Source organism: Diabrotica virgifera, chromosome 6, assembly GCF_917563875.1.
Source record: "Diabrotica virgifera virgifera chromosome 6, PGI_DIABVI_V3a".
Lineage (NCBI taxonomy): Eukaryota > Metazoa > Arthropoda > Insecta > Coleoptera > Chrysomelidae > Diabrotica > Diabrotica virgifera.
The window spans coordinates 193006881-193030150 of record NC_065448.1 but is presented as its reverse complement, the minus strand read 5'-3'; the positions used below and the strand labels follow the sequence as shown (position 1 = coordinate 193030150).

The 23270-nt window shown below is 32.8% G+C and overlaps 1 protein-coding gene across 1 annotated transcript in view; it reads right to left on the bottom strand.

Moving 5' to 3' along the window:
- Positions 1-15024: 15024 nt before the first annotated feature.
- The window catches only part of LOC126886606 (sorbitol dehydrogenase-like), an 80294-nt gene continuing 72048 nt past the window's right edge, over positions 15025-23270 (bottom strand). The window contains exon 3 of the mRNA XM_050653558.1: positions 15025-15375. Coding sequence (XP_050509515.1) covers positions 15113-15375 — 263 coding nt within the window. The 3' untranslated portion in view covers positions 15025-15112. The remainder of the gene's footprint in view (positions 15376-23270) is intronic.

The following is a 23270-nucleotide window of genomic DNA, read 5'->3' as shown; positions in this document are numbered from 1 at the left end:
CATCTCCACTAGTTTCATTTAAATTTATCTCACAACTTAATATTTCCATATTTTGCGTTATTTTGCCGGTTATTAGCGCGCTCATTACTATATTTTGAAAAATGTTAATGATTGAATTAGAAATTAGATTAGAAATTTTGAATTGTTTTTAAAAATTACTGAAATAATTTTTGTGCTTATTCTAAAATATAGATATAATAAGAAAACAATACAAATGTAAAAGCTAACATAATAGGTATGGGATATCCTCTACCATTACAAAATTAAACAAATATAAATTAAAACGAGGCATTTATTTTGCAGAAATCTAAGTGAAATACATTTGACAAAATCAAATCTACTAATTTTATTTTGCTTTAATTCCGCTATTTTGTGATCAACAAATTTTTGGCGCTCTAGAAGTACTTTTCGGTACACTTTTTTTGGTTTCACCGAACTTCGTATTTTTACATAAGTGTCAATTTGAATATCTTATAAGTTATATCTTATCGTTATAAGTTTAATATATTTTTAACTAAGAAGTAGTGTTATATTTATAGTAGCATTGTTTAAAAAGACTCATTCTTTTAAACAATGATAGTATTGTTGTATTAGAAAAATACAAAGTTTGAGAAATATTTATTAAAAATTTTATTAATAAAATGTATCAAAGTACCTGCTTTATGAAGGCAACATTATCTATTTAAGCTGACCCTGGCTATTCATTATTATTCATTGTGTACCCAGTAAAGACATTATTCAACTATCTTTTCTAAGAAATATATGGCCGGAGCGAACTTACCTATGCCCCTTTTCTGTGGGGGTATTAAAATCTGACCGCCGGAGCGAACTAGTATACGCCCTAACTTAGAAATAGAAATTTAAAATCTTCTGCGATAGTCAAATAGTTTAAACGGCCCGTGACGTTACATAGTTTAACTATATGGTTATATTTTTATGGTTATATTTAGGTATATTTTTCTCCTCCTTCTTTAGTTTATTGGCCTCCACCTACTTGAGTATTTGGCCAGCTCATCGTCACGGAATAAAGGAAAAATATTTATATTCTAATGACATTTATCGTATGCCATTTTAATAATATATACCAGTTTGTTGAGATTGGAGTTTGATACAGTTTTTGAAGGAAAGGAAAGGGTTTACTATGGACAATAAAACCATTTTGTAATAGCACAAGTTTTCAATGAATAGTTCAAACGATCAATGACACTTGCCACTGACGTCACATAACTGTATTTTCGACTGACGTTTATAATGTCTAATTTAAAATTATATCAAATACTATTGACTGTAATACACACAATTCTTGACATTTCCCATTACATTTGAGGAAGCAAACAATATAGCGCCATCTAGTGGTGTGCGGTAATAACGAGATCAATCCAACCTTACATTTATAAAATTGCTTTAATATTGTTTTTGCATAAGTGTTTGAACTATTTTTATTTTAATTTAATTTAGCAAAATTAGCTCGTTATTCAAAAATTTATAAAATTAAAGGGCCTAGCCGGGTAAGATGATGAAAAGTGCCCCCAACTCGATTCGAATTCGATATAGGTCACCGTTTAGCACATATAGTGAAACTAACTTTCTGAAATTTTTAGCCCCCTAGGTGGTCATGTGACCCACCTAGAGCCTAATTAGGGTTTTTATGTTCTTATTTTTTATCTCAGCCGCATCGAGAACTAGCGAAAAACTTTAAATAAAAAAGTTGTAAGCTTTAAAAAGTTCTGTCCGGAACAAAATTTGTTTTTTAATTTTTGGCGGGAAATTTAAATTTTAGAACGATTTTAAAATTTTAAATGAGTATAAAAAAATGACTAAGACATTCGTTTTCACGAAAAAAATATATAACGTGTATTTTTGCACAATGTTTCACCTTGAATTTTTTCAAATTTTTAAAATTGGTGAAACGCTCCGGTTTTTTTTTCGTTTTTTGATACAGTTTTATACATATTTTTCAAAAAAAGTAACACCGTCACTAGAATGGGTAAAAAACTGAAAAATAATTGGGGTTTGCTTAATAAAAATTTTTTGTAACGCCATCCATTTTCAAGATACAGGGCGTTGAAGAAAACAAAATTTTACACATTTTTTACGATTTTGCCGAAACTACTGACAACATTGTAATAAAGCTTGGCGGATTTTAAGAGGTAGTTATTATGCATGTTTTGACATAAAATTAAGGATTTGATATTCATCATTGGCGCGCATAGGGGTAATGGTCTGAACTTTTCAAAGAAAAAAGATAGTACGGCACTGACATATTTCAAATTAACAATCGTTTTTGAATGCCCCGTTCAATTTGTGACAAAAAATCCATCTTCCTATTTTTTCATACAACGCGCCATTTTTATTCAAAAAATAAAACATCTTAACCCTTACAAAGTATTCGAACTTCTAGTAGTTTCTACATCTACAGTTGAGTCCGCGAATCTTTACCCGTGCGTCATCATATTAAGCATACGAAATAAGTCAATGACAAGTCGCAAATTGAAATTTACTAAACGCAACAGCAAGTGACAGTAGGTGACTTGCTGTTGCGTTTAGTAAATTTCAATTTCCGACTTATCATTGACTTATTTCGTAAGCTTTAAATGATGACGCACGGGTAAAGATTCGCGGACTCAACTGTACACATAAACTCATACATCCATTATAAAAACTAATTCGAATACTTTGGAAGCGTTAAGATATTTTATTTTTTGCAGCAAAACGGCGCGTCGTATGAAAAAATGAGAAGTTAGTATTTTTATCGCAAATTGAACGAAGAATTAAAAAATGATTGTTAATTTGAAATATGTCAGACCATTACCCCTATGCGCACCAATGATGAATATCAAATCCTTAATTGTATGTCAAAAGATGCACAATAACTACCTCTTAAAACCCGCCAAGTTTTATTACAATGTTGCCAGTAGTTTCGGCAAAATCGTAAAAAATGTGTAAAATTTTTTTTCTTCAACGTATCTTGAAAATGTATCTTGAAAATGGATGGCGTTACAAAAAATTTTTATTAAGCAACCCTTAATTATTTTTTAGTTTTTTACCTATTCTAGTGACGGTGTTACCTTTTTTGAAAAATATGTATAAAATTATATCAAAAAAACGAAAAAAAAAACGAAAAAATGCGGTTTTTTATTTTTAAAGGTGCTTTTCACCAATTTTAAAAATTGAAAAAATTCATGGTGAAACATTGTGCGAAAATACACGTTATATATTTTTTTCGTGAAAACCTTTTTTCTTAGTTATTTTTTTATACTCATTTAAAACTTTAAAATTGTTCTAAAATTTAAATTTCCCGCCAAAAATAAAAAAAAATTTCGGACAGAACTTTTTAAAGCTTACAACTGTTTTATTTAAAGTTTTTTGCTAGTTCTCGATGCGGCTGAGATAAAAAATAAAAACCCTAATTAGGCTCTAGGTGGGTCACATGACCACCTAGGGGGCTAAAAATTTCAGAAAGTTAGTTTCACTATATATGCTGAACGGTGACCTATATGGAATTCGAATCGAGTTGGGGGCACTTTTCATCATCTTACCCAGCTAGGCCCTTTGGATGTTTACGTCAAATTTTACATTTACAAAGCGTAGTTTCACTTCAAGACGACAGTGGCGCTAGCGCGCTAGTGGCAACGTGCTTCCAGATTTCTGTGGGAGTTGGATGTATTACAGTCAATAGTATTTGATTATATACAATTTTGTTTACTTTGTTGGTGCAGAATGTAAACACTAGCCGTATGACGTCACGACGCGTTTTGGTTTAATTGCTTTAATTTGAATTTAGAATCGTCTTTAGGAGCCAAACAGAGCACAAAAACAACTTTTTTTTATCTTTGATACATGTTTAAATTATATTCTGTTTTAATTTATAACATTTCTTTCGAAATTAAAATTTTATGCAAGTTTCCTATTCTGAGTTTATCGCACTTCCAAAAAGTAAGTGGTTCCTGGTTACAAAAACCAGAAACTAAATGATGCAAAAAATACCGTAACATAAACAGAGTAAAATAAGAACGTGAGAAGAGTAACTAGGTAAACCGGAGCTAATGATTAAGCGAAGATAAAGGATAAAGAGCTAAGATACAACTTTGAGCTAGAAGAAGAGGTAAATAATGGACTAAGAATGTTACAGCAGGAAGTTTATTTTGCAATAATACAACCAAAAAATGTCAAAGTAGCAGACCCCGATAATATTCAAGCAGAACTACTCAATCTAATGGACAACGAACTAACAGCAATACTCACAAAAATACGCAACAACATATACAACTCTGGAGAAATAAGTATCAACAGATTGGCTGAGTCTGATTTTTTAATACGAAAAAACCAGGAGCAAAAAGATGCGAAGATTATTGTACGACAAGCCTAATGAGTCATCTAAAATTTTTCTTAAAGATAGTCCATAAGAAAGTTTACAAGCCGTATGAAAGTAAAATTTTTCCCTTCCAGTTCCCTTTGTTTTCTGTACAAGTCTTATTCCAGAAATGCAAAGAAAAGTCGTATTTAACAAGAAAGTATGTGATCGACTACAGCACGTCAAGATCATGCAAATACTAAAAGAAACTATCTTAAAGGCAATTAAACTACATCTTGCTTTTCTACACGAACAGCTTGCTTGTATTTTATGACGGATATACCAACACCAGCGTGAAACGCTTTTTGGCTTCCGAATGACTACCTACTAAGACTGAAGGACTGCAAAAGTTCTTCTAGAATTTAACCATGCCTATGGAATTGGTCCAGCTGAAGTGGAAGCTGATCTTGCCGCTTATAGGTCCTATCTCACTTCGGAAAGAATTATACACCTACAAAAGTCAAGGGAATGTCACCGAAGTTATTATTCCACTGTCTCTCCAAAGCGAAATTTTTAAACAACACCACGTGTTCTGAGGGACTAGAAACCTCAAATTATTTTAGTGATTACAACTTTGGCATAGTTCTGATTAATATTCGTTCTATAAGAAATAAAACTGATGACTTATTTTTGTTTCTGGAGGAATTAGGATTTCCCCAGATAGTTGCGGTTACAGAGCACTGTCTTGAAGTCAACGAGCCTCTTTTTGTAGAAAAATATACCACAATTGCCAGCTATGATCGTCCAAGTTCGGCTCACGGAGACACCCTAAGTCCCTCTAGAAATAATGATTTTTCTGTAGTAACAAATTATGACTTTTTGTTAAGTGAATCCTTCTTTGAGTTTTCCTTAGTTTATAATAAAAATCTTAATCTCTACATTATTTACATTTCTAGATCACCTGACTCTACCGTGGAACTACTTTTTCAGAATCTGCTAAATTTGTTAGATGACCTGCTTCATAAAAGCAGAAAAATTATATGCGGTGATTTTAACATTATTTATGCTGCTGCTTGTGCTACCCAAGTGTCCCTGGCCAACAAATTTGAATCGTATGGTCTCTCGATGCACGTTAATTCTCCTACAAGGGTTACAAAAACTACATCTACCATAATCGATTATATTGTCTCCGATTTCTCACCACTTGATATCTGCTATACAGTTATTAATGCGGGACTATCTGATCATGAAGCATTGTATACGAAGTTTAACATCTTCAGCAAACCCTTCTCAAAAACCCGACGTTTAGGTAGGATTTTTTCCACCCAGAATTTTCGTAAATTCCAAAATTTATGCTTAACTTCTGAGTGGCACTTTCCTTCTATAGACGTGGACTATAATTTCAGTGTTTTTCTAGATAAGCTTCTCCGCATCTTCAATAAGGCATTTCCTTTAATTCCTATTAAGCCAAAACATCGGAAACCTTGGGTTACGAAAGGTATTCGCATATCAGCCAAGAATATGCGTTCACTACTATACATCAAGAAATTTTTTCTGTCACTGAATATATCACGAAGTACAGGACAACATATCTAAAACTTGTCAAATCAGCTAAAAAAGACTATTATCAAAATGGTCTGGGAAGCTCTAAAAGTGTTGAAAAAGAAACTTGGTCTATAATAAACGATCTTCGAAAAAAACTCACACAGCTCAATCATTTTTCCTTCCAAATCCTGAAAGTCTAGCTACTTCGTTAATGTGAGATGTAATTATTGAGAGACTCATTAAAACTCGACTTATGTCCTTTATCTTTGATAACATTTTATCACAAAATCAGTTCGGCTTTTTAACAAATAATTGTACCACTGATGCCATGTTTTCTGTACTACATGAGGTTTACCAAGCACTAAACAATAATTTTTTTACTGCCACTGTTTCTGCGACTGTGCCAAACCTTTGATTGTGTAAATCGAAATTGATTACAAAACTAAATTTCTATGGAATTCGAGGTATTTCTCTAAATTGGTTCCAATACTACTTGAATAATAGGAAACAACTATTTAGAGCAAATGATACTGACTCTAGTCTCAAAAACATTGTATGTGGAGTACCACAAAGTTCAGTATTGGGTCCTCTTCCGTTCCTTATCTTTATAAATGACATCCCTAATTTAAAAATCGATGGGAAAATTTTTCTTTTTGCTGATGATACCAGTATCACTTGGAGCAACTCAACTATTGCATCTCTCCACGAAACTATAACTTCGGATCTACTGACGATAAAGACCTGGTCTGACTCTACTCTCTTTTAACGTAAATAAAACAGTAGCATTATCCTATAAAGGAGGTCTTCAACCTTTGCCTCTTAACCCTTAAACGCCCAAACTTTTTTAGGTTCCATGTACGCCCAAGGGTGGGTAAAAAATATCCACCTCTAAAATAGCTAATATATTTATTGAGAGTTGTTGAAAATGGATTAAGCTTGAGATTCTTATGCTTAATAAACACAGCATCTTCTAAAATATTAATATAAACAATTTACAAACCTTACAACAAAATTACAATGTACATCAAAATCAATATACCAGTAAAAGCCAGTAATTAAGATTTGTCGATTTTCTCTACATTCTTCCTTTCAACCTCCTCATTGGCGGATAATTATGTAGATTATATAATTATACGTCAATAATTATATGGATTATCTTCCTACCAACGAGAGATTATATAGAAAACTTTAGTAACAAGTTTTACCAAGGGTGCCCACCATATGGGTGGGCATATATATTAACTCAAGATGCTACTTTTATGTTCAAAAATATCGGTAGAACCAAATTAATATTTGATAAAGCGCTGTCTTTAACAAGGGCTGACAATAAATAACTTTTTAAAAAATTTTAAACACATAATAAATATGTTACAAGGGAATACGCATTAGGTGGACATTTTTTACCCACCCTTGGGCGTTTAAGGGTTAATAACAGCCAGATCAGTACCGTTGATTCTGTAAAACTTGATATTTTTTTAGAGAGCAACCTCAAATGGTCCCTTCATATCCATTCGTTAAGTAAGAAACTGGCCTCAGCTTGCTATGCAATAAGATCTGTCTCAAGGGAACTCAATTTAGCATCTTCTAAAATAACATATTTTTCGTTGTTAGAGTCTCATCTTCGATATGGTCTTCCTTTTTGGGGTTCTAGTACGGCTGCTCAATTTGATGTTATTTTTAAATTGCAAAAAAGAGCAATACGATATCTGTTTGGCCTCAGAAGATCTACACATTGCAGAAGTTACTTCAGAGATCACGGAATTTTAACACCTCCATCTTTATATATTCTAGAAACGGTTTGTTTAATTCGTAAACACCTTCATGACTTTCTAGCAAGGCCCAATCATCTTTACTCCAACAGAAATTAAATCTTTGACATTTATTTACCGATTCCATCCACTGAGTTAGTAAAGAAATCTATATTATATTCCGCAAAGAAATTGTACAAGCATCTCCCGTTACAACTTAAATCTGCAACATCTTACCCAAAGTTCCGTAAAATGACAAAAGCCTATCTATCTAAAAGACCATACTATTCAATAGAAGAATTTCTTAATGAATAACTAAGAAATTTGGTTTTCATACGCAGTAGCATAAACAGTTCCTTATGTATTTTACTTTAATTTGTATGTTCAATTTGCAATTTATATAAATTTTGCAATAAATTGTTTTTGTCTTGACTTTTATATCTTATATTATACTGTACATATTATATTGACAATTTATAGTCCAGAGAAATAAGATTTTTCTCGTGACACATCCCCCTCCAGGCCGAAACCAAATTGTTTGAGTAGTATGGACATCTATATTATTAACCTTTATATTTATTGCAGCCGATTTTGATGATATACATAGTTATAAACAAATGAAGATCAAAAACGGTAAATTTTCGCTTTTTTCGTCTATAACCAGAAAGTGAAGCATTTTTAAACAAATTTAAGAGAAAGAAACTCATAAATCGCCTAAGAAATTTTAATGTGGCGTTCGCTGAATATGTCTATCTTGAATTTTGAGTTTTTATAAATAATCATAACTTATGTAAAAAATTAATTTAGAACGTTCTTATTACAAGAGTTGCTGAGACGTCTGGTGCTTAAATTATATTTTAAATTTCAGAGCAATTGGTCAAATAGTTTAAAAGTTATTTAATTTGTTTATCCCAAATTCATTTTTTTTTCAAGACTATAATAAGTCAGAAAATAATGAAGTTACAGTAAGACTTCTGACAGTATATGGAAGAAGAACATTTTATACTATTGACTTAATTAAATAAAAAAGAATGTGTGTGTACTTTGTACGCACGTAAGAAGTTATACTTCTATTATATAATTTCAACGAAATAAATATACTTAACTCTTTATATTTGCATTTTATTTAAATAATAAACTAACTTTCCTACCTACCATTTTCAAAATTTTTTATTAAATTTACCAAAAATTAAAAAAAAACGTGAATCGTCCGGGATTTGAACCCTCGACCTCTCGATTTCTAGTCCAATGCTCTACCTCTTATCTGTTTCCTCTCCACAGTTCGGAGCCGTTTTTTAATTCTGAACAATTCATTGCAACTAAGTACATACTGTCTGTGTGCGCATGCGCGCAGAATTATGAAATTTTACTCTCAATCGCGCCTAAAGAAGTATAACTTCAAAAATGACAAAAAGTAATTTTAAGCAGTGTAAAATTATTTTGCAAAAACACGTCGATTTTTTGTTTACTTATAAACAATTAGAATAACTTTTTAACCGTTACCCGTAGAAAAATTATATTTTCATATTTGGAAAGACTGAATTTTTATACACATTTAGAAAGAAAAACAATTGTCCTGGGACAATTAGGGACGAAGTTAGCCCCCCCTCTTTTTTAATTCACATGTATTTGCAAAATAATTTTGCAGTATTTAGAATTATTTTTTGTCGTGTTTTTTAAGTTATACTTATTTACCGGCGATATGAGGGTGAATTTTTTTAAAACCTATGATCCTGGCGCATGCGCATTATAACTTTGTTCTGATTGGATGTTCAAATGACATGTCAAAAATTATTCAATATGGCGGCTGTGTTACAGCTGTAGTTTGATTATTTATGGTTGTTGCGTTTTAAAATTTGTGTGAAAAGAAACAACAAACAAAAGTTAGTTAATAGTTATACTGCCTTTTTAAATAGTTTTCATATACCTATATTTTTGGACTTTTGGACTATTTTTAACAAGGAAAACTCATTCTAATTTGGTAAGTAGTTTTTATTATAATCATATTGTAATTATACATTTGGATTAGGTTGAAATACAGTAGAGCGTCGATTATCCGAACTAATTGGGGGACATAGGTGTTCGGAAAACCGATTTGTTCGGATAATCAAACTACAATATATTGATACATATTTATAGTCATACATATTTATCCACAAGTAAATAAAAGCCATATTTATATACCTACATATTTATTTATATCTTGATAATGACAACTAGCAACTAAACAAAAAAGTGCAGTCTTTGCAACAACATAATTATTTTTGGATACAATATTGAAGAAAATTGAAGATATTTTAAGCGTCAATTACTAACGCTTGCTCGGTATTCGAGTGCGGGACGCGGGAGTCGATAGTTCGAATAAGCGGTCGTTCGGTTGATCGACGTTCGGATAATCGACGCTCTACTGTACATTTATTTTCTCAAGAATGGGGATTTTAGAGAGAAATCCCAAATTAGGTCCGATTTTTATTTTTAAATTATGATTTTTTGGCGTAGATTTATTTATCTAGTAGGTATGTAATGCTTTGATTTACATACTTAATTTGATTACCAACAAAAGTTCTACCAATCTTCATCTAATATATTGTTTTCTTACTGTTTTGTTATATTTTAATATTTTCTTCCACAAAATTTAAACTACATAATTTAATTATATTCAAAACAACTGTCAAACAGTAAAACGTTCAGTTACCCTATTTTTCCACATGACAAATAATGTGGAATTGGACGAGTGAGTCTAGGCTTCGATTACAAATCAAAGCGCCCCGAAAATCACGGGTTCGATTCCCGATGCAAGTTTTTATTTTTTTTATTTTTTTATGAGTTTTATGATTGTAAGTATATTTGTTATATAATTTTTTTTTCAGAAAATGCGTATTTAAAATTTTTGCCAACAATTATTATCGTTCAGAAATCATTTTTTCTTTGTGACATTTTTCAATGTGTTTGTGTGCGTTTTATTCTTTTATTTTTTTAAATTTTTGGTATTGTCTTAAAAATCACATAATATGTAGTAGAAGTATAACTTCTTACTTGCGTACAAAGTACACACACACACATTCTTTTTTAATTAAATTAATAGTATAAATCTTTTTCTTTCATAAACTATCCAAAGTATTAGTGTAACTTCATCATTTTCTGACTTATACCGTTGTAAAAAAAATTAATTTGGGATAAACAAATTAAATACCTTTTAAACTATTAGACCAATTATTGCTTTGAAATTTAGGGTATGATTTAAGCACCAGAAGTCTCAGCATTCCGTGTAATAAGAGCGTTCTAAGTTAATTTTTGCATAAGTTATGAATATTTATAAAAACTCAAAATTTATGATTTATTTTGAAATTTCCTAAGCAACCAATAAGGATAGACATATTCAGCGAACGCCATATTGAAGTTTTTTAGACGGTTCTCACTCTCAAATTTGTTTAAAATTTAACTTTGTGGTTATAGACCGAAAAATAGAAAATTTACCGTTTTTTGATCTTCATTTGTTTATAACTATGTATATCATCAAAGTCGGCTGCAGGAAACATATAGGTTATTAGTATAGATGTCCATACTACTCAAAAAATTTGGTTTCGGCTTGGAGGGGGCTGTGTCACCAACAGGATATTTTTTCCTTATTTCTCTGAACTATTATTTAATTTTAGTAAATTGTAGTTGTTATTTGTTATTGATATTATGTTTCAATGTTTGTATTGATATAAAAAATAATTAGACATATTTTCCCGGAACATTTGTCTATAGTCTATAATAATCCTTCTCTTAAGAAAGTAGGTATTTGGAAATTAACAATGAGCCGACTCAAGCGGTTATTGTCAGCTTCTGAGAAGGACAGTGATGAACGATTTTGTAATTAAGTTTTTCCCAAGGTGAAAGTGTGTAGTACACATAGACATTTTTGTATTCCCCACCATCAGGAATTTCGGGTATGGAGTCTTTTGTATTTTTAGTATAATTCAGTAGCCAGCGAAAATTAGATCTGTAAACACGCATAGTAAGCAATAAACAGTTCTACCGAAAATTGTCGTTGTATATTATTTTAATTTGCTAAAGTAATATTTTATAGCAACTATATCTCACGGTAAATTAATCGTGGGTCAAGACAAGGATATTTGTAAAAAGTGGCACTTAGATCTATTAGCATTTTAGGTCTTCATATTTAGAAAGTCAGGTCCAAGATGAAGAAAGACATCCTCCTTAAAGTACGGTATGCGCCAAAACAAAGGACACTGAAATCAGGAAGCCTGTGAAATATAATCGCGTCATATGAAACAAGTGACAATAGTTGTCATGGTATTTTTAAACATTGTTTATTCTAACAAACTGTTAAAAAGATTCGAAATGGTGCTTACAACGCAAGAAAAAATATTTATTGTTGAGTATTATTTCCGCTCATACGGGAATGGACGATCAAATGGACCTAGTTTGTTAATGGTTGCCAATCAATTTCGGGAAGAGTTTCAGGCACCGACTAATAAGGATTTGTTAAGAGTTGTTGCAAAATTTAGACGTTCTAACTCAACGCAAAAGCTGTACTGGTCGTCCAGTTACCGTGAGAACAAATGCAAATCAAGGAAGGCTATTTCAACATGTGTTCAACAATCACCAAAAAAAAGTCTCCGCAGAACATCTCTAAAAATGAATTTGAGTGAAACGTTTACCCGAAGAATGTTTAAGGTGATACAGTAGCGATCAACAGGTAGCCAAAACGCGTTCCAAGATTGCGGCTGTAATTTTGAATATTTTTTCGAGATATTTGGCACACATATTCGTAATATAATAAAGAATGGCGGTACAGAGCCCAATTTGAAAAATATATTAATATGTAGAAATTACTCTGTAATTAAATACAATATTAAAAAAACGAGCCTGTACCGCCATTAAGAAGAACAAAAAAATACACTTTCTTCAAATAAATTTTTTAATCCGATGCCTAGATTTTGTGTCATTTTGGAACTACTAATGAAATAAAAAATTTTAGTACTTCCAAAATGACATAAAATCTAGGCAACGGATAAAAAATTTATTTGAAGAAAGTGTGTTTTTTTGTTTTTCTTAATGGCGGTACAGGCTCGTTTTTTTAATATTGTATTTAATTACAGAGTAATTTCCACATATTAATATATTTTTTAAATTGGGCTCTGTACCGCCATTCTTTATTATATTACGAATGCGTGTGCCAAATATCTCGAAAAAATATTCAAAATTACAGCCGCAATCTTGGAACGCGTTTTCGCTACCTGTTGATCGCTACTGTTTCCTCTTAAGAAGATTGGTGGTTTTCCCTATAAAATACAGGTTGGCCAACACTTGACAAGACAAGACAAGAATCAAGAGTTGTTTATTGTGCTTCAGTCTTGGCAATGGTTAATGAACAACCCCTATTTTTTTCTAATGTGTGGTTTACAGACGAATGTCACATCCATCTGAATGGATTTATCAATCAGCAGACAAATCGTTTTCTTGCGTTTGAACGACCAGACATCATCGTAAAGAAACCTCTTCATGGTGACCGTGTAACGATTTGGTGCGCAGTGTCAGGTAACATACAGTTGAATACCCAATGGTTCCAACAGGATGGAGCTACTTGTCATACCACGAGAGCATCCTTAGATCTGATTCGAGAAAATTTTGAAGACAGCGTAATTTCTCGTAACACGAATTTTCCTTACCCTTCTCATTCACCTGATCTAACAACTCTTGATGCTTACGTATGGGGTATGCTGCACAAGCCGTTTTTACAGAAAACCCACCGGCAACTATTGATGAACTCCGTGCAAAAATTTTGACCTTTTTAAGAAAAATGCAGCAGCCAATTTTGAATAACATGCTAAGCAATCTTGCTAAGCGTTATGAGTACTGCTTGGAACGCAATGGCGAGCTTTTTGAACACATTTTGCACAGAAGCAAAACTTAAAATTTGCATTATTTGAAATGTTGTTATTTAATTTGTCATGTTTAATAAAGCTTTAGTTTTTCAGTGTTGTTTGTTTTGGCACCTACTGTAGCTCAGAATTGCTTCAAAACAACTTCTGTGCAGCTTTTCCGCGCCGCTGCAGATAATATAAAGATTGTCGTGATTATCGGCAATATCGACGAACATTCGTCTGTCCCGAATAGGTACATAAAGATTTGGAACTTGTACCTAGATGAAATATTATTATGTAATCAAATATTCTAATGTAAATAATATATATTTATATTATTATGTAACATTTTGACTTGTTCAGACCTGTATTCGTTGAACATATCCAGTACAGTTTTTATAGTTAAAAACATTAATAGAATATTATAATGTGAATATGTATTCTGAGATACCTATAGTCCGTCCGCTATAACTTTTCCCATGCAGTACGATTCATTTTCAATCAAATTAAGTCAAAACAGAAAGTGAAACGTACGCCGATGTGTGTAGTATATAGTATACAGTATACAGTATACAAAATGTATATACACATCGACGTTCGTTTCAATTTATGTTTTGACTTAATTTAATTGAAAATGAATCGTACCGCTTGGGAAAAGTTATAGCGGACGGACTATATCTGATCCTGTTTTATAGTCGAGGAAATGAAACTCATAAAATGGCAAAACCTCGCAATTTTTTCGTCAATCATCGATTTGTACAAAAATTTGGGATTAGGCTACTAATGAAATGAAAAATTTTAGTTGTTTCAAAATGACACAAAATCCGGGTTAAAAAGTTTATTTGAAGAAAGTGTATTTTTGTGTTCTTCTGTGGCGGTACAGGCTCGTTTTTTTAATATTGTATTTAATTATAGAGTAATTTACACATATTAATGTATTTTTCCACATATAAAAAGAAAAGAAAAAAAAAGAAAAAAAAACAGAAAAAATAAAAAAAGAAAAAAAAGCAAAAAAAAACTAAGAAGATGTAAACCTCCGCGAGGATGAATCGGGTTTACGTTTTAGCGTAGTACAAAAAAAAAACAATTTATAAAAAATAACAATAAAAAAATTAATAAAAAAACAAATTAACAATATAAAAAAATGCAAAAAAATACAAAAAAAAAATAAAAATTTACAAAAAAAAAAATGAACAACCAAAATAGAGTATTATTTAGATAATAATTGTAGATAATAATGTTAGTTTGTTATGTATTTAGAGTTAGAAATACAGAAAAAATTCCTGTGATTGAAAAATCAAATTTGTTTGTTTTTAAAATAACAAAATGTCTGGCTAATTGGCTCGGCCAAGGCCATCAAATTCACTCAAAAAAAAAAATGTATTTTTCAAACTGGGCTGTGTACCGCAATTCTTTATTATATTACGAATACGTGTGCCAAATATCTCGAAAAAATATTCAAAATTACAGCCGCAATCTTGGAACGCGTTTTTGCTACCTGTTGATTGCTACTGTTTCCTCTTAAAATATAAATTAAAAATAAAAGGTAGAAATCAAACTATTTATATCAAATTATTACCTTAGTATATTATTTTCAAAATGTTGGCACTATAAAAAATTTATTGTACATTATTTTAGGTTTAATTTTACTATTGGCCAGGTTTCCAATTGGGATTACAATGGATCATTATCTTTATGGGATTTCCGACTTTATCTCTGTGAGTTTCAAAGGCTTCTATTGTCTGTTCTAAGGTAAAATGATGCGTAACAAGATCTCTGACATGAGCTCTTCCAGATCTTACCATCTCTATTGCTTCCGGGTAGTCGTTGTTGTATCTAAATGAACCAATCGTACTTATTTCCTTTACCAAAGCTGCTCCGAATGGCAAGGTCATTTCAAGACCACCCATACCTAGAAAAAATAAATTTGATTAAAATGTTATCAAATTTTTATGCATATACAGGGTGTTTTATTAAGAATTGTCCATATAGTAAATGGAGAAACATTAGCACAAAATACGAAGATTTAAGCTAAAACACTTACATAAAATATTCCTCCTTACCGAGATACTAAGTGTTTTATTTTAAATATTCTAAAATGATTTTAGCCCATTACTTTAACAACTTGCAATGTTTTTGTTCAAACTTGACAAACAGTTTACACATATTAGAATACTTTAACTAGTGTTAAAAGATAGTGCTGTTACCAGAGGCGTGCTGTAGAGATATGTACCTAATTTTCCAGCTTTTCCCCCCTCACAATATACGCCACTATCGTAATAATCATTTTAGCATGTTTTTTTATTTTTCGTTAGTTTTTACGTAAATATCATCCTTTGTCTCGATGCGACATGGTAAGTAGTTTTCAAGTTATTTGCGTTTGGATTCAATAAGATTACGTATTTTAAGAGCCCGCGCAAACTGCAGACTTTTTAGTTGGCCGATATTTTAGTCGGGTTGGGCTGTTGGGAGGCTACGGCTCCACGGGCGAGAAATTGACGCTAACAGCAGCAGCAAAATGAACTTAAGGTTCCGCGGAACGGAATGGGAATAGCCGAACTGAACCGACTACGCACAAGTCCTGTAGTCGGTTCAGTTCGGCTATTCCCATTCCGTTCCGCGGAACCTTAAGATCATTTTACTGCTACTGCTAGCGTCAATTTCTCGCCCGTGGAGCCGTAGCCTTAGTGCGCACACCGAGCCAACTAAACAGCCGGGTTGGTGAAGAGGCGCAGACTAGCAACAACTATCGGCCAACTATTCTCGAACGATTACTAGTTCGTATTTTACTGTTGAAGTGAGTGGTTGCATAATGAAAAAATTGTCCAGAAATGTGATTATTGCTCTCATACAACTGGAGGAGGAAAATTAAGAAAAGATTCCGAGAGTATTTGGTGCATTTAATTTGCAAGATAATATCTAATAATAAAACAAACAAATAAACATATATTTGATAAATTTGCCGATGGAAAGGGTTGGACAAATACAAATACCTAGGAACCTGAACGACAGAAATAAGGACCAGGATAAGAATACCAAGGAATGTGTTTGTAAAAATGAAGACAATTCTCTGCAACAAAGACCTTAGATTATAACTGAGAGAAAGGGAGCGTTCAAGTATTACGTAACGCAGTTTGGGGGAGGGGGAGTTTTGTAAAACGTTGCGGCGCGTTACATCGGGGGGAGGGGGGTTTGAACAGCGCGTTACGTAACATTCTTTTTTAACTTAAATAAAAAAAACTACATAATTTCTTTTATGTTTTATATAGAACCCTGAATTGTATTATGATTTGTCTACTGATTTTTCAGTAGACCTACTGATGTGAACTCCGATCTACTGAAAACTGTATAAAACCTACTGATTTGCACTCCAATCTACTTATCTACTGAAAACTGTATAAAATCAACCGAAAACTCTAAAAAAAATCATTGCTCAAATGTAAACCATTTCTCATTTATATTATACAGCCCAACATCCAACAGCGCATAATCTTCTTTCGTTTCACTTCACCTAAATTATATTTGATGGTAAAGTTTAGCGACCAAGGATTTTCAGGGTAAAAATGATGTCAAGTGCCTAAGTTAACAAGGGATTCTTTCGTTGAGAATTGTTTTGTTTTCAAAAGAACATGTGTCATATTATGTTTCCAATATCCTGAACTGTTCCCTCGGAGTTATTTATGGGTTTATCTGATAAATAGATAGGTAGGTACTTTATATTTTGGTAAAAATGAAATGGGTAATTTAAGTCCATAACATGCAGTATCGTTTTCAGCAGTAGGTAGGTATTCATTAATGATTTAAATACTTATGTACGCAAATTCTCAAATTATTTAAAAATGTCTTTAAATAAAAAGCATTAAATACAAAACCCACTATATTGATACTTAGTTTAGAAAAGTGATAGATATTTTAAAAAATAATACCCTTATAAAGTGTGATTCCTGAATTATTAATTTGAAAGTTTTATGTGATTAACATCTTGACAAAAATTATACATAATTTTAAAATTTCACCTTGCATTATTTATAATAGACCCTACATAATATATATTTTTGAGACGAGGTTGTTAAGCAGCTTCTAAAAACAAAAATATACAGGGTGTTTAATTAAAATTAAAGATAATGGACTACGCTAGGCTTGCATGAATCACCCTGTACCTACATTTAAATTTATGTTTAAAAAGCACACATTTTTATATATGAAAATCTACGGGTCCCAGCGTTTTTTAAGATTATTTAAAACAAGGACAGAAATAATTTTATTCCATAAGTGCCTTCTTATATATATTTTATATACAAGGTGTTTCAGAAAAAGGTAACACGATCTCTAGGATAGGTGAAAAATTAAAAAATAATCAGGGTTTGCTTACTGAATAATTTTGGTAACGGCATGCGTTTTCACGATACAGAGCGTTGAAGAACAAAAAGTTTTACACATATTTTTCACTATTTTTCCGAAACTACTGGTAACATCGTATATTATTCGTTATATAAAAATTTTTAATAAGCAAAATAAAATGTTGAAATTATAAATATGTTATTTTATTTTAAGCTTTTATTAAAAAAGATAAAATAGAAGAATGCATGAGAAGAACAATAAAGAATGAAACCAAAAATGTATGTAAGGATGGGGCCAAGTAGGGAAAATGTAAATGTAAATGTAAAATTAATAATAAAAGATTATTATTGTAAGTTTTGAACATATTTCATGTAATGGGACATGAAATTACGAGTGGCAGGGATAACCAGACACATGAACTGAATAGAAGAATCGTTCTTGGGTGGGCAGCATTTGGAAAACTGAGAGAAACTTTTAAAAGTGAGTTGCCCACATGCCTAAAGAGAAAGGTATTTGATCACTTACCTTAACTAAAGCCTCAGCTACCAAACTAAGAGTAGCGCAGAGAAGAATGGAGCGCTTAATGTTAGGAATAACTCTGCAAGACAAAATCAAAAACGAAGAAATCAGGAGAAGAACAAAGGTGACTGACGTCATCGAAAGGCTAGCCAGGTTGAAGCGGAGATGGGCAGGACACATTGCCAGAATGACAGATGGGAGATGGACAAAAAGGTTATTGGAATGGAGGTCAAGCGAAGACAAGAGAAACGTCGGTCGACCGCCTACAAGATGGACTGACGACTTAAGAAAGCTAAATAAAAACTGGATGAGAGCGGCGCAGGATAGACGTGGTTGGAAACGAGGGGAGGAGGCCTATGTTCAGCAGTGGACATTTAAGGCTGAATGATGATTGTAAATTTTTATTATTACCTCAAATGCCATTAAAATAATAACAAAGTTCTTTTACCGAGTTTCCAATACTTTTCGCAACCTCGTTTTCCATTTAGGTTCAAATGGCCACTTGGGTGTTACGTAAGGTTTAGGTAGGGGGAGGGGGTACAGAAAAACGTTACGGTGCGTTACATGGGGGGGAGGGGGGTCAAAAATCCTCAAAAATTGCTTTACGTAATACTTGAACACTCCCTAAGAGCTTTGAGATGCTACGTGTTCTCGATACTGCAATATGGACTTAAATGCTGGACATTGAAGCAAGAAGATGTAAATAAGCTACAGTCATTTGAAAGGTGGTGTTACAGAATGATGCTTAGAAAGCATGGTCTCAGAAGGAAACGAACACGGAAGTATTGCGAGAAATGGGCAAAGAATGCGAGATAATAAACACAATAAAAATAAGACAGTTACAATATCTGGAACACGTAATGAGGGGACCGCGATATGAAATACTAAGACTGATAATACAGGGAAAGATAAGAGGCGGAAGGGGTACAGGAAGAAGGAGAGTGTCATGATTGAAGAATTTAAGGAACTGGTTTAAATGAGTTCTATAGAACTCTTCAGAGCAGCGGTAGATAGAGTAAAGATAGTGATGATGATATCCAACCTCCGATTAGGAGACGGCACTCGAAGAAGAAGAAGGAGCCAACTTCAGTAGACCTACCGAAATTTCGGTAGCCCTGGCAACACTGCCCTAAACCATCTTTCTATTTTTTTCTCTAAGAAAATTTAAAAATGGGAATTTTGGCGTGGAATCGTGGAAATACCAAATTATAGATACAGTAGAACCCCGCAAATCCGAACTAATTGGGGGGACAGCCTGTTCGGATTATCCGAAAGTTAGCCTAAGAAGCTAACGAAGATGATTTTTAAAAGATTTGGACTACCACCGATCCCTTTATGAAACTTTATCCGCACGTTTATCCTCCAATATTCTAAAGCTGAAAAATATTTAGATCACTGAAATATTAAATCGCTAACGCCAGTAGTTTTGTTTCTTCACGGGACATGGGAATTCGGCCATGTAAATGATTCATTTAATTTGTAATCTGGATATTGACTACACTATGTTTCTCATGTTTCTTATCTTTTTCAATGTTTTCGTATATAGTATACCATGGGAAATGTGTATTATGCACATTCCTTTATTGATTGTGTTTAGTCTAACTCGACGCTTTTATTCACCCATTAGTGTTGCAGTGTTTAATACTGTAGCTAGATCTTACGTAATTATTTTCTCACAGAATAAACATATTTTTAAATTTTTATTTTGAATTTTTAAATTTTTTTTTCACTTTCCGTTGGTTCGGATTTGCCGAAAGTTCGGATTTGCGGGGTTCTACTGTATTGCCAAAGCAAAAGACGCTAATACATTTTCTAAAGAAAGGCTATTCTCGTATCCATTGCCTGCCATTCTCTTTGTAATTTCTATTTATATTGTTAACATACGTGACTTACAACAATGGAATGGATATTTGCATTTTTGTTTACATTACTGTAGTTCTCTGCTTCTCTGAAAGGATAACAAAAGGCTACCTTCCTTCTTTGTCTTCAAACATGACTGTATTCAAATATTCAAACCGTCATTGCCAATTGGCCATTGGCCGATGCCACATTAGGCCGATGTCAGATTATGCGTTTTGACCGGATGCGTTTCCGCCACATCCGGTGAAAACGCATAGTGTGACAGATCGGTCCGGTTGCGTTGGAAACGGATGCGTTTTGAGTCATCGGTATGCGCTTACAAACTGCACCAGACTAAACGCATAGTGTGACAGGTCGGTCCGGTTGCGTTGGAAACGGATGCGTTTTCACCGCATCCGGTCAAAACGCATAATGTGGCATCGGCCTTATGCGTTTTGACCGGATGCGTTTCCGCCGCATCCGGTGAAAACGCATAGTGTGACAGATCGGTCCGGTTGCGTTGGAAACGGATGCGTTTTGAGTCATCGGTACGCGCTTACAAACTGCACCAGACTAAACGCATAGTGTGACAGGTCGGTCCGGTTGCGTTGGAAACGGATGCGTTTTCACCGCATCCGGTCAAAACGCATAATGTGGCATCGGCCTACATTCCGAATCCGAAAATTGTATAGAGAATTCTCCAAACTGAACTGTGGGCCGACAAAACAATCGTCCTGTGTGCGCACGGCGTAGTTAGCCAATACTGATTAAACAGTCGGCCGACAGTTGGGCAACTTTTTAGTTTGAATGCAATAAATTGTCGGCCGAGACTGAATCGGTGTAATGTGCGCATCTGTATTATACCTCTCTGTACTGATTAAGAAGCCGACTAAACTATCGGCCGATAAAAAGTCTGCAGTCTGCGCGGGTCCTAAACAACATTCAATAGATTATTATTGTATTCAAAATACATAATCTTATTGAATCCATTACTTTTAAACTCAAATAACTTAAAAAACTACTTACTCTATCGCATTGAGATAAAGGATGATATTTACATGAAAAGTAATGAAGAATCACTAAATATTCATAAATTATTATTACGACAGTGGCGTAGATTGTGAGAGGGCAAAAGCAGCAAAAATGAAGTATATATCCCTACAGCACGCCTCTGGTAACAGCAGAAAACTATCTTTTAACACTAGTTAAAGTATCTTAACATGTGTAAACTATTGGTCAAGTTTGAACAAAAAATATTGAAAGTTGTTAAAGTAACGGGCTAAAATCATTTTTGAATATTTGAAATAAAACACCCTGTATCCCGGTAAGAAGGAACATTTTATTTAAGTGTTTTAGGTTAAATGTTCGTATTTTGTGCTAATGTTTCTCCAGTTACAATATGGAAAATTCTTGGAAAATACGCCTTAAAATGTTTTATATTTTTTGCGTAAAAACGGTTCCTCATATGAAAAATAAGCAAAAAAAAATGTTTTGTCACAAATTAAGCAAGAAATTTATAAAATATTTTTAAATTTAATATACCTTAGCGGGGTACCATTTTTTTTAAATTTAGACCATTACCCGCATGCGAGCCAATTATACCTATAAAATTCTTAATTGTATGTCAAAATATGAGCAATGACCCTCTTCAAAGGGTTTCTCAACCGGTTTCAGAGCAATACATAAATCATCAGTTTGTAAAAAAAATTTCAACACACCGTATCTCGAGATACAAAGCATTTGCGGATATAGGTACATTCATATAGCAAATTGTGTATAATTTTTTTCATGAAGTTTATCGCATTTATTTACTAACACCTTGTATATCATGATAGGCTTCTTTAGTAGTTTCTTAGCTTCAATGCTAATGTCTCTTTCAGAATATTGTATTATTTTGATATTTATTGTGTCATTCTTGCAGCTCTCACTATTTGTTCTCAGAGTTCTGCCCCACCTGAAGTTTCCACATTTAAATATTTAAATTAATTATTAATTAGTTATGTCTACTTTGGCATTGTGTCTTAGGTATATCTGTGTTGTTGTTCTGTAATGGGAAAACATGTTGAAAGATTTAACTATTCTAATAAATAATTGGTCTAAGGGGTCTCGGTGAATTCGTAACTATTTTAATCCCCCATCCTAATTACAGGCCAACTCGTAACTCTGGCGCGCAGGTAATTCTTCGATAACCCACTAACTACCGGGGAATTATGCCTAGTTGCACCAACAGATCTTAAGCTCCAGTTTAGCTAAGCTCTACTTATATATAGGGCCTCCTTGTGTATCACATACGTTGCATCATAATTTTAGATTCGCACCTTATTATTAATTATACCTATTATTATATTATGGTATTCTTATTGTAATATATTATAATTATATTAAAATAATTCTTATGATATTCTCGACTTAAGCTTAAGATCTGTTGGTGCAACCGGGCATTAGTAACTTTCATTTTTAAGTAATGTTGATAATTTAATACCGGTATTCCAGGTATGTACTTGTAAAAATTACTCTCTTTGAAGGTGGTGTAAAAGGTATTCATCATTTATGTATTGTCTCTTGGAAGAGTTACTAGAGAAAATCCAAATAAATTTTGTGAAAATTACTGAAATTCTTGTAACAGATAACAGATTTCGTAATGAGTGCACGTGGGTGTAAGTTATTGGTGGTAAATAATTTTAAATTTCAATTAAAGAAAGTGCTAAAAAGTGGAAAACATTTATGGTACTGTTCTGCATCTGGTTGCAAGGCAACCTGTTATAACGACGGAATCATACGGCCTGCTATCATACGGCCCCTATTCTCATTTAAAAAAATCATCGATTGCGTCATCACGCCCAGATGGATGACGTCACTAGTATGATATGTATACCAAAAAATTAGAATTTAAAAATAAAAATCGACTTATTTCGGGATTTATCTCCAGAGACGCCCATTCTCGAGAAAATGAATTTATTCCAACTCAAACGTCCTCACTGTATTTGTTTATAAGCCAAAAAATTGTTTTTCTACGAGCGTGCAAAAATGTCTACTTTCGCGCACGCATTTTAGTTTAGAAAGTTTCACTTTTCCGCACGCGTGTTACTTTTCCGCACGCGGTTTTTA